Source organism: Buceros rhinoceros, unplaced genomic scaffold, assembly GCF_000710305.1.
Source record: "Buceros rhinoceros silvestris isolate BGI_N320 unplaced genomic scaffold, ASM71030v1 scaffold9475, whole genome shotgun sequence".
Lineage (NCBI taxonomy): Eukaryota > Metazoa > Chordata > Aves > Bucerotiformes > Bucerotidae > Buceros > Buceros rhinoceros.
Window position 1 is genome coordinate 47,873 of NW_010412279.1, and position 12,678 is coordinate 60,550.

Genomic DNA, 12,678 nt, shown 5'->3' on the forward strand with positions numbered 1-12,678 from the left:
TGCTGAAGGCAGCTAACTGGTGATGGGCGCTGACTTTCACAAGACCAGTACATTAGCTTGGGGCCATTTAGCTTTTCACTTATTTGCATTTTCTTTTGGCTTGCCATTGCTATTCTTCTCATGCTGCACAGTTGCTTTCCAAAGCCAGCAGGTTCACTTGCCAGCAAGGTGCCCACCAGCACCCAGGTATCTTTCTGCCTGTCCCGCTCCATGTTTGTGTCCTTCGACTGAGTGGCAGATACTTGCCTACCCTGAAGATTTTCAGGACTACGTCCTCCGAATGCTTGTACAGCTTCCCAGTTTCTACACATTAGCTTGAAGTGTAAGCAGCAATATTCTCCTAAGTGGTCTTGGGAAAAAAAAACAACCCAAAAACCAACAAGACAAAAAACCCCAACCAACCCCCTCCCACCCTCCCCCAAAAAAACAACTCCAAAAAAAAAAACCCAACAAAAAAACCCCTCACATGCTGGGAGAAGAATATGAGCTACTGTAGTAGACTCCTACCACCTAACTCGATTTAGGTCTTAAATTATTTTGAAGGTTTTCTTTTCAATTTTAGAGAAAAATGTAGCACCCAAACCAGCGCAAGACTTTCTATTGATTTAAGAGGCTAAACAACAGACCTGAAATTATCTTTCCTTGGAAACCACAAAAAGCCTTTTCACACAAAGAGTCAGTGCTACGCTGCATCCCATGAACCCAAGCCAGTTTAGTACAAGGTCAAAAGAGCCACTAGGAGGAAATAGGAGGAAAATTTTGCCTGGAGGAAATTTAGGAAGAAATTTAGGAAATAAGAGGGAAATTATTACCCAAATAATGTCAGAGGTATTCCACCTGATTAGCAGGTGAAAACAGGTAAAGGGAAGGTTAGGATTTCACAAAGAAAAAAAATCTAATATAATTTCATGGTTTGTGTATATTTTTAAATTTTATTTTCAAAATTCTGAGGATATGAAAATAAATAGAGCCAGCCAGAACGCATCTGAGGAAGCTAAAATTATGGAAACTGGATGTTTACACATCATATCTGTTACAAACAGCGTCCATGTGCCTGAGGGAAAAAGGCATCCTTGGGCATATAGTCCCAGTTTGTGCTGGGGCACGACACAAGCACCTGTGGCAGCTCAGTCCAGCCCAGGCTGGACTTTGCTCTACCCTTACGGCACAAGGTAGAGGGGAGCGAGGACTCAACACGTTTTTCTAAAACAGGACAATCTCTTTCTTCTTTTTTCCTCCCTATTGATAATCCATAAAATCCAGAGGGGCCATAACCTGTCCCTCTTCAGTACTGGGAACTCAATCGACAAGACAATAAGATGCTTGACAAGAGGACCAGGAAAAATACGAATTATGTTTTCAGTTGGAAAGAAAGTTTATTCCCAATATTGGACCAGCAGTCCTCTTCAGCCAGCACAATTAAGACTGTGTTAGGGTAAGATTATATTTGTAAAAACTAGGAATAAGAGGGAAAATAATTCAGTAATATAATAAGAACTGGTCATACAGCTAATTTTTGAGGAATCTACTAGGTCTATGTGTGTGGCAACAACATTCCTCACTTTATGTCAGTAAAAAACAAGATAAAATGTTATTGTATAATATCTCTTTTTTTTTTCCCCTCTGGAATTGTTGTTAAAAACAGCAACATATACCTGATCCCCGAGCATATCTGTTAAGCTGACATTTTTGGGAAGGAACATCCACATTTACCCACTGCTGGTTTTTTCGATACATACTTTGACATTAAAACTTAATTTTTTCTGCACATTTTCTAAATATTTGAAACACAGACTTTTGTCGTCCTGCAGATGTACTTTCTCATGATTATTTTTCCTCTTCAAATGACTTCAGCTCAATTTCTTTAAGGGAATCCAGCTGTTTTCTTCAGACCCGTTGTTATTTTGCAACCATCCATCCTGCGCTCACGCGCCATCCCCGTGGATCAGCCATAAAACAACCGCTTACTGCTTGCTCTGGTGGGAGGGCAAATTTAGGGGGGAGTAGCAAGGAAAGCAGCAAAGTCGCCTCCCGTCACTGTGCATGTGGGTGGTGGTGATGACTTTGCCTGAAAGTCACCAGGAAAAGCAATCCACGTTAAAACCACCCAGCCTGGCTCTTATCTCTGGAGAACATGGAGCTTTTAAGCCTAAAGACCTTTCAATATCTGTTCACAAAGTTAGACAAAGCTGGTGTGTGCGAGCTATTTAAACAGCTGGCGACTCCTCAGTGCACGGCTGGCTCTCGGGAACGCTGGATATCTGCTCTTGAATGCACCTGCAATTCTGACGTGCCACAGTTTGACTAAGGGAAATTCAACAGATAAAAGGTTATCAGCTGTTCCGCTGCTGCGCAAGATGTTCCTCCCGCCCCTGAAATACGCAGAGTCACATCACTAAAACAACAAAAATTTGCCCACGCTTTCCTCATGGTGTTTGAGAGATGGAGCATAAAGCAGCTAAGCTGGAGAAGGATACCTGAGATGGACGTGGCTGCAATGAGGTGGTTCAACGGAACAAAAAGCACAGTGTGCCTGTGGCTTTCCACTTTGATTAAAGAAGTAGGAAAAAAGTTGAATATAGCAAAGATTCCGCGGGCACCACGCACAGAGGAGCCGTAGGGAGCACACAGGGTAGAGCTATCCCAAAAGAAAGAAACTTCCAAGGTTTCTAGATTATTTATAAAGATCCCTGTAAAAAGCTGACTTGCATTAGAGAAACACCGAGGTTTGCTATTTAGTGAAGGAGCAGAGGACCTTTTACCTTTACAAATGAGAGTTGTATCTTCCATTTTATTAGCGATGCCTGAGGTCTATCTTACATCCATCACCATAAAACTCCTGTAATATGTCATGGGGTAGAGGACAGGAGAGGGTAGGGGACAAGTGTATAAAAGGAAGCACTTGGCATCTTTTATAGCACCTTCTGCCAAAGTTGCTGACAAATCTGCATTAATTTAGTTTAAAATGCTCCTGGGAGATGCAGAAAAGAGAAGATATATCCCTACTGCGTAGTCCAGGACAAACGTCAGGCGATGAAACGGCAAGTTTTTCAGAAGCAGCAAGCAAGGTGAGGCAGTTCCTTCAGCTGCTCATTTAGCAGAGCTAATCCTTGGAAGTGTGGTACATGCAGAAGGCTCTGTGAAAGCTATGAAACACACCATGCAGAATGCAGCCAGCTATAGTACCACCTTCCATCTCACAACCTGCTATTTTCCCTGTAAAAGGAAACCCCTTCCAGGAGGGGTTATCTCAGCCATTTAATTTAAACTACATAATTCCAGGAGTTTCTGCATGCTTACCAGTATCTCTAACCTAAAAACAAATAAAGATTTCTTCAAAAAATCCAATTTTGACAATTGAAGGAAAACCCAGAAGACACTTCTGTTCTAACCTGTGACACTGCATAAACTTTCCCGCTCACGCCCTCATGCCATATGATGCTTGTTAATTAGAGGAGATGAGATCACAGAGCTCTAAAAGACAGGCACAAAACCAAAGCAGCAATGGTCAGAAAAACCCCATTATAAATGCAGGGAGCAGGACAGGGGTGGAAGGTGACGAATGGATTCACACATGACATTAGAGTCACAGGCACTGCTGCCTTCATTAATGACTAGAGGTCTCCAGGGGCTCTGTTCTTCTGACACCGCTGCAGCTCAGGTGCCTCCTAAACCAGCCTCCAGAAAAATACCCCAAATAGAAACTATTTCATCAGCTCAGGCCTTGGATCGTTGAAGCAAATTAAATCCTCATAAGCTGAATTGTAAAAATAGATTGGTTTCTTATATGAGCCTAAGCAGAAGGGATGATACAGCAGAATTACAATGCGTCTTTGACTTTTACACAAAGAAATCTGTGCCAGAATCAACACAGGACTAATCTGAATTTTAAAATCCCATCATTATGGAATGGATCTTTTCCACTGCCTGGACTTATGCAGATTTCTTGAGCTGTGTTTATGAAGTATTGTTGTTTCATGATGTCTGGGGATTTGGCAGTATTGACACTGCTCAGAGAGTTCAACTGCTTCTTAGTCCAGTTTAATAGTCATTGGTAGTGCTGTGGTCACCATACCTATGACTTTTTATGACTTTTGAGCCCAGTTATATGTATCCTGAGAATGTATTGCTAGGGAAAAAGCCAAATAGCGCACAACTCACGACGTTAAGTGGCTGAGCAAATGGTGCACATGTGTTTTCACTAACTCATATTGAAATGTCATATGCAAAGATGGCCAGAGAGCCTTTTAGCACAAATGGTTTACATGCGCTGCAGAGCGTGAAGAGTTACGGCGCTGTGGTGAATGGCTTATACCTATCATCTTACCAACACATTTTCTATGCCTGTGGAGTATAAAGCCCTCTGCACAGATCACTCTGTGGTTGACACAGCAGAATGATCCCAATGTGTTCACACATAACTGTCCTCTGGAACGAGCGTGAGCACCTGTCAGGCGCTGATCCAGATCTATATCAACATGTTGCAACCAAAAGGGAAAACCAGAATTCTATTAGAACAACTTCTGAAATGAAACAATGCTTCTTTTGCACTGGAGAGGTCTAAATGAAGTGTGCTGGAGCTACCACATCAGCACCACGCTATAATATATACAATGTTACTCTGAAAGCAGGGCTGGAAGAAACCCCCCTGAGATCACCTAGCCTTTGCTTCCACCCCTACACTTAGGTCATTCCAGAAAAAGTCATTCTGAAAAACTGGCAGACACCCACAGAGGCAACACACTCTCTGCAGGAAACCTGTTCCAGTGCCCCACCACCCTTAACCATCAAATACCTGCTTTAACAGGGATTATAGATGTCCCTTGTTACAATTTAAACTCACTACTTCCACTGACATTTCTAAATTTCTTCATCTCCTGTAGGAAAACAATTGCCTTGAAATGCCCCTTTTGATTCTGACATTAATTAATCAAATTAGCTTCCACCACACTTGAGTAAGCAATGCACAGTGAATATTTTATCCAGTGATATTAAACTCCCACTTTCTTCACTGACTATCTGGAATTTCATAAAAATGATTTGCTATTCAATAAGGTCTGGGATTACGAGGAATGTGGATCACTCCTGAGCAACTCTGAGCATCAGAAGCTTCTACTTGCATTTCATTTCACCGCTGGCTTTTACGGCTCCCTCACAGATTTATAATTAAGGTGTGTCACAGAGCATTGCTTCTGACTCCCAAATCTTTCCTGGGCACACACACTCTTTGTCACTACCCAAACATGTCCATTTAAAGTGTATGTAACGTGAACGATCATGACGCAGCATTGGAGATCACTGTTCATCACCATGCCGGTCTGAGCTTCGGCGCCAAGGGAAACACATGGAGCTGGGCCAGCGGATAACATCACATTCCTCAGAGCAGTGAAGCTTTTCAAGGCAAGCAGAAAAAAACCCAGACAAAACAGGTGGCAAGGCACAGCTGTGGCTCTGAGGGGGTTCCTCGGGCCAGCAAACGTGCCCAAGCCCTGCTAGCTGCTCCCATCCTTGGGAAGAAAAGCAGCGGGCCCATAGGTGTGTGGACAGACCCTGGTGAGTGGGAAGAGAAATCAAGAGGGCTGAAAGATCCTGGAATGTCAGAGGGGAAAAAAAAGCACAAATCCAGGCTTGTCTTCCATCACCCAAAGTCTGTAGGTCATGACACACTGGATAGATGTGCTCGAGGAGCTACCTGCAAAGCAGCTCTGGTGTGGCTGCTGATAAACAGTCTCTGTGCTGCCAGTTGCAGTTCATAATACTGAAAATAAGGAATCCTTAGAGAAACACCGAGGGGTATGAGATCAATGAGATTTAAAGAAAAGCATTTTAACCATGTCTCTGTGGTGACCCTGAACCACTTACCTTCACAAGAAATCCCATCAGCCATGAGTGTATATCCAGCCAAACAGGAGCACACAACATTTCCTTCCACAATATTGCAGATGTGCTTGCAGGGGCCATTATCTATCACAGCAAAATTGCAAAATACATCAGCATTCGCAACACACATCAGTTGAAACTACAAACCTTTGGGTCATCCAAATACAATCCCAGTCTGGACAATGGGGAATGCAGATTGTAAACAATCCGGGCAGTCCTAATCACTGCTTACAACCCTGTTCACACCATGCTGCACAGCAGCACCGCTTCCCTGAACCTAAACAGCAGGTGTGTAATGAACCCGAAATCAGAGCGCAGCCTCCAATGGCTTCCTCAGGTTTCCCCTGACAATTCCTCAGCCTTGTGCCAGAGGTGAGAAATCACAGATGCGCATTGAAATCAGATCGGTGAAGGAACGTATGGAATTTTATTCTGGCTTTCTAAACATTCCTCATTCATCTGCATCTGCAGTTTACACCTCTGACGTACCTTTACACTTATCCTGCTCTTCTTGTAAAGACATGATGAGAAGAGGCTGAGAAGGGGAGGCTGCCGGAGGGATGGTGGCTTCTGCTTGCAGCCTTGTCACCTGTCCTCTGTCAGGATCTGCAAGGCAAGGGAGGCAGAGATGGATCAGAGACGGCATCATCTCCACCAGGCAGCCCATGGCAGGGGTCCTGGTCCCAATTCATTCCCCTCCAACCTGGTTTGTAGGAGGAAACACTGTGGTGACCTGGACAACTGTCTATGCATAGAGGTGAACAGTCAGTAAGTTTGGGCAGCTGCTGTCTGTTTGCTGAATGTTGAATAAAAAAACAAACCTGAGCAAAGTCTTCACATTTATTCTGCACATCCTACTGCAACAGGGACAAAAAGCAGGTGCTCATCTTCACAAGCACAGGGTGCTCTGGAATGACTTTTACACAACCAAGTGGAAAACATGACAGCTGCTGCCTGTCACTAAGCTCTTCAACAAACAGTAAGTTTAAAGGTAGGAGAATAGTTAAAAAAAAAAAGCTCTGTTACATCAATAAGAGCAATCGATTTTATCGCCTTAATCCATAAGCTAAACCCTCCCTTTAGAGAGATGTGTCCTGTTCCCAGTGATTCCAGTTCAAGTGTCACCTGGAGCAGTGTGAGCCGCCAAACAGTGACAGCATCAAACGACAAAGTGTGATTGCAACACAGGTTTTATGACACAGAGGCAAGTAAAAGTTGTGACATGGAACTGCAGTCTTGCAGATGTGCCAAGAATACCGACTGCCCGAAGCCAAGAGGTATTCACCCAAAGCTCCACTGCAACCAAGTGAGTAGTGGGAGAAGCAAAGCAAAACCAAACCCACATACGTACTCCAGGTGAACGATGAAGCCAAATTTTGCAGCGCTAAAACAAGAACCATTTGCTTTGCCTCTTCTGGATTAGGTTCTTCCCGGAATTTTATTACACACAGAGAGCAGAGAGCTGCTGCAGAAACACCATCAAACCCATTACTGATGTACGCTCTCTAACATCATGTTGAGAAGAATGACATAATGAATGTTCATTGTTTGGCTTGGACAGAAAGTACTTGCAGTCGAAGGACTTTTGTGACTGCATGGCAACACTGGGTTTGCTTGTGAAATTACTGAAAGCCCTTGTAACTAATGTAAGGTTTCAGCTTTTGAGGTTATCTGATTGGAAATCTTACCCTTGGAGAACTCCAGACATCAAAACAATTACATCATGATATACTTTCTTTTCAAGGCTGCCACCACACTAAATACATTAAGATTTTGTATCATTGAATGGTTTTAGATGAAAAGCAAAGTTCGGGAAGCTGTCTGTCTGGACCAAGTAAAGTTAATCTAAAGGAAAGCTACCTGTGAACTACAAAGTGACTCCAAGAAGAAAAGGTATTTCATTAACAATCCCTTTCCGAAAAGTGAGAACAGTTTTGATTTAACCATGTTAAATACCACCCAGGCCACGACAGCAACACACAAAAATAAGGCATAATTAAGCTTCCTAAATGGTTGTTTTTCCTTCATTATCAACCTTTCCAGTTTCCACAGAAAATGCCCACGCACCAACACCCATAAAAAATCCTCACAGGAACTACAGAAAAGCTTGGTGGATGAATGTGGGTGGCATAAAGACTCTGTCAGTCATGGTGCTCCCTGCCCATTTTCTCACCTGGAGAGCAGCTGGTCCCATCATCTTGCAAAATGAATTCTGGAAAACACGAGCACTTGTAGGACCCCACAGTGTTTATACACAAGTGCTGACAGAGTTCCCCACCATAGATGAGACATTCATCCAGGTCATCTCCAGGGAGGCTGTTTGACAGTTCGGCTTCATTACTGATGGACAAAGCTTCGTTGCGATCTTCCACCTCTGAAACTGCAACAGAACAACACTTACTGGTTCTCTAACAGTGTCAGGACTGAACGGGATGGAGCGTTCGGTCACACAGGCTCCAGACACAGTAAATCTACCCAAAGCTGTTACTCCAAGGACTAGAGCAAATGAACCCGTCCTGAAAATAAGAACAGTGTGCTGAAGGTCCACCACCTCCTTCTGTAAGGCTGGAGGGACAGACATTTTACAGGAGCCACTGAGAAATAGGGTGACCCTGGGAGGTCACAAACTCACCTTTCTCACTGACTACTAACACCTCTGCTATTCTTATTTGATCAAGGGTATCTCTTTGAAGTCCCATCTGAAATTGGTCCTACTGAAGAACCACATTGAATTTCTAATGTCAAGAGAAAAAACAACTTATCCAGATGGTTTGGAAACTCTTTTCAACACCACTATTAATTTATCAGCTACTTCCATAGTTAGTATTTCATCTCCTGACAAGTATTTCATTTCCTGACAAGACTTTCCACAATACTAAAATTAATTGTTCAGCAAGTTTCTCAGTCAGCTTTTCTTAAACATGTACATGCAAACTTCCTTGCTCAGTGAGGTCTCAGCTAGGTTGAAATAAGCCCTTATATTGGTTGGCAAGAGAGAAAACATACATTTCTCTCACGAGAAGAGAACGGACAAAAACTGAACCCAAGCAGATGCAGGAGGTTACCACACAACTCAGGAGTGACAGGTGTCACTCCTCATCACAGAGTGATGCTAGAATGAGTGTGACCTCGAGCTGAGGGAAGAAGCAGAGCTGTCCAAGTTCCAGATTTGTCATGCTCCCTGTGTCATGCCTCTTCAACTTTGCTCTTCAGCATCACTATGTTGTTCACATGTTGAAAGAGCAAAAACAAACTTGTGGTGCTCTGGGGCTTCTCCAGAGTGTGCTGTGTGAAAGCTGCCACGGTGGTCAGCAGTACAGCAGGAAATCTACTCCCAGGGTGTGTCACTGGTTTCATCATCCATGGGACTATTTTGTCTAAAAAAACCCCTCACGGTTTGCTTTATGCAGGATTTTCCAGGAATGCTTCTGCTTGCAATGACCAGCTTCAACTTTCCTTCTTATCAAGGGCTAGTGGCAGGTTTCTGTAGTACGTGACTCGGGGGAAAACCAAACAAACCGCCCAACTACTGAAGAAGGTAAGTTTTAAGGATCAGAAACACCCATGTATTTTTTTTTCCCCCAAACTTTAAGAATAAGGAAGTCTATACTTGATCTGAGAGGGAAGGCAACTGTGCTCCTGTAGCATTACTCCTTCAGCAGCTCCCTGTACATCTGTGTGAGACAGAGACCTGACTGGCGATGTCTCCAAATCACAAACAGACACTTACCTTTCTCAGGTGTCACCGTTGGCAAAGGTTCAGGATGTTTTTTTATTTCTGGGTGGTTAAAGTGATCTCCCCCTTCACAGCAGGACAGCATCACATGACTGCAGGGGTAGCCCAGATTTATGTTGGATTCACAGGTTTTCCCCTCGCTCCTTAGTCGCAGGCCCAGATTACAGCAATCGCAGCATTGCTGCAAAAGGAGGAGACTATCAGTCACGAGGATTTAACGCAGTCTGCTTCAGGGATGAGCCCTCCCCGCCCCCCCCACCTCCCCAGAACTGATCCGCAACAGTAGAGCATCTGGAAAAGCACCTGGGGTTTAGACAGTCACAAACATCAAAGCTTTGCTTGGGCTGGGTTTTGCCATTCTGCACAAAGGGATCAGCTGCAACCAGGCAGAACACAAAGTCTTGCTGCGACAATGATTTCAGAAACTTCACGTGCAGTGGTGCTGCAGATCACCTTTTTCTAGCTCTTGCATACAGCCACTGCTCTGTATATAGTATATTATAAACCAAATAATACAGACTGATACCTCTCCGCGTTCGATCTCAGAAAACTGTGAATCGTTTGCAGCAATGAGAAAACAATTGTAAATGTCTGGCGTGGACATAAGGAACAGCAGCACATCTGAGCTGTCAGTACACCAGTAAAGACTTTGCTCTATGCCGCACCCTGCAAGCCTATGACCTTTAATTACCTGAGCATCCTGGTCAGCATCCCACTGAGACGGGGACTACAGAAAGGCCAGGGTATATTTTATGAGCTGTTTGCCTTCCTTTCCTTTCCTGAGTGCATTTAGGTCAATGCAATGGGGCATCCCTGAAACGTGGTCTCTCTTGCAGACAGCCACATACAAATCGATGGCACAGTCAGGCCACAAAGATACATCAGATAAATTATATCAAATACCTCAAGCAAGGAAGCAGAGGAGCTGTAAGTCTCTGCTACAGGGTCCATATGTGAACGGAAGATGTCTGTCTGGGTTGCAAGAGTCCTGACATCCCTAATACCTATGTATATTTAGATGCTTGTGCTGACAGAATGGTCAGAAAACACAGAGTCTCCGTCCCCCTGCAGCTCCTTTGGCAGCCAGGAGGCCCAGGCCAGCAGCGCTCATTTACAGCTTGTGGCTATGCTGAACCAGCCTCTCTGAACCAGGAGAAGCGACTCCAGTCAGTTCAAACATTCGGTCTACGAAAAGGCATCAGACACATCAGCTGAAGGTCGTAACTCAAACTGGCACCAGTTCGCTGTGTCAACTAAAAGTCCAAGGACAGAACAGAAGAAAACCAAACTAAGCTCCCCCTTCCCAGGAGAGGGATCTTTGACCTGAGGAGAGCCAACACGAGCAGCAGGGCTCCAGCACGGAAATGGAAAGGACTCATGTTTCATGATTAGCAACCCTAGCTGGGCATTCACGTTGAACCGGCATCTGTCTCCACCGGGGAGATGGGGAAAGGCGTCCCCTGACAGCTCAGTCTGCAGAAATGCTTCTGCTGCGTCACTTGTTTTCAAGAGTCAAACACTGTTTGAGGGTTCCTGGAGCGTTTCACCCACAATACGGATCCCTGGCACATTCAGCCCAGTACCATGACTACAGCTCGTGCTTTATGCCCCTGCATTTCTAATCTCTAAATCCCCAGACATCATAAAGAGGAGACACACTTGCAAATATGCACAGCCATAAAGAGTTGTCTTTCCCTGCCCAAATACACGTTTGTGATGAATTTACAGGTCCTGAAGATCCTGAATTCTTTTTGATACTGTGGGCTAAAGCATCTTTTGAAAAGAAGTATTAAAAAAAAAATCTAACTATAATGGATTGTGTTCATGCTATAAAAGAGAAAAATCCTGCTTTCATCCTCCCCAAATCCAGAATCCCCAAATTCACAACTTTATGAACTGAAAAGTTCTACTCTTGGCAAACCATTTTAGTTTTGGTACAATTTTTTTCAGCTTTGATAAGCAAAATAAAAGAAGTTAAGGATAATACATGTTTTTACTCAAGTATTGTAAGATACTGGAATATTTGCCTTGGAGAACACAGCTTTTTTCAGTCATCGTTTTGATTCACAATTTATCCCAAGTGCAGGCACCACAGACAGCATTAAATCAGTCGTACGCCCTGGGGTTCATGTGTTTTATAGATGAACACAAGTGTCTCATTTTCCAGCAGAAAAACTTGTTCATCAAAAAGTTCCTTCTAAACTGCAAATACTCAAACATTTCAATGTTCTGTTCACTGCCTTCTGAACTTCACTGGAGTTCTACAACCAGTTTAATAACACATACGACTATTTTTACATTGCAATTGAAAAACACCTTGAGAACCACAGTTTGACTCACAACTTTCTATGTTCCTCTTAAAAAAAAAATCTTTGCTGGAATCCAGGATAATTGGAAAGAACTTTTCTTTCCACATTCCAGGCAAACTTTGATTTACGACACCTGGACACAGCAGGCACTAGTAGCGAAGTGGATTGGAGAAGACACTGCTATACACTGTCAGCATTCTCTGTGAGGTCACCTCTGAGAGAACGTTCAAGCATAATGAAATCGATGAAGAGCTAAAGGAGCTAAAGAGAAGGACGATGATGTTCCTTCGCTAATTTTACCACTTCAGGTGGTTTGTCACGAAAGGAATCACCACACTGTAACTGGCACCAGGAGCTATTCCACAGGAGTATTTTGTGACTTGATTTCAGTTCAGACAGGAATTACTAAGTTCTCCCTCTCCACTTCTGTCTGAGGTATGGCAGTGCGGTAAGACCTACTCTACAGATTCCGCTTTGTCTGGCATGTGAGAGACCCACGGTGAAAACGGAACAATAATAATTCTGCCGCACTTCAGAAATATAAATGTCTTCTCCCAAATGCACAACTTATTTTGCTTTTTATTCTAATGGCAGACTCCACACCCAGGTAAATAATAGTTCTGAAAATGACAAATTGGCATTTAAACTCTAAACTCCGGAGTAGACGTCCACGTAGTTTGTTTTTGCAGTGAACAATTACCCGTAAGAATCACCAATGGATCAGAACAGACAGAACTAATCAGTTTCCTGCTG

The 12,678-nt window shown here is 43.6% G+C and overlaps 1 protein-coding gene across 1 annotated transcript in view; it reads right to left on the reverse strand.

Annotated features, from left to right (window-relative positions):
* Positions 1-12,678, reverse strand: part of FBLN2 (fibulin 2) — a 73,999-nt gene that overhangs the window by 15,594 nt on the left and 45,727 nt on the right. The window contains exons 4-7 of the mRNA XM_010136333.1: positions 9,611-9,797; positions 8,054-8,260; positions 6,370-6,486; positions 5,863-5,964 (exon numbers count right to left, since the gene is read on the reverse strand). Of these exons, the coding sequence (XP_010134635.1) occupies positions 5,863-5,964; positions 6,370-6,486; positions 8,054-8,260; positions 9,611-9,797 (613 nt within the window). The remainder of the gene's footprint in view (positions 1-5,862; positions 5,965-6,369; positions 6,487-8,053; positions 8,261-9,610; positions 9,798-12,678) is intronic.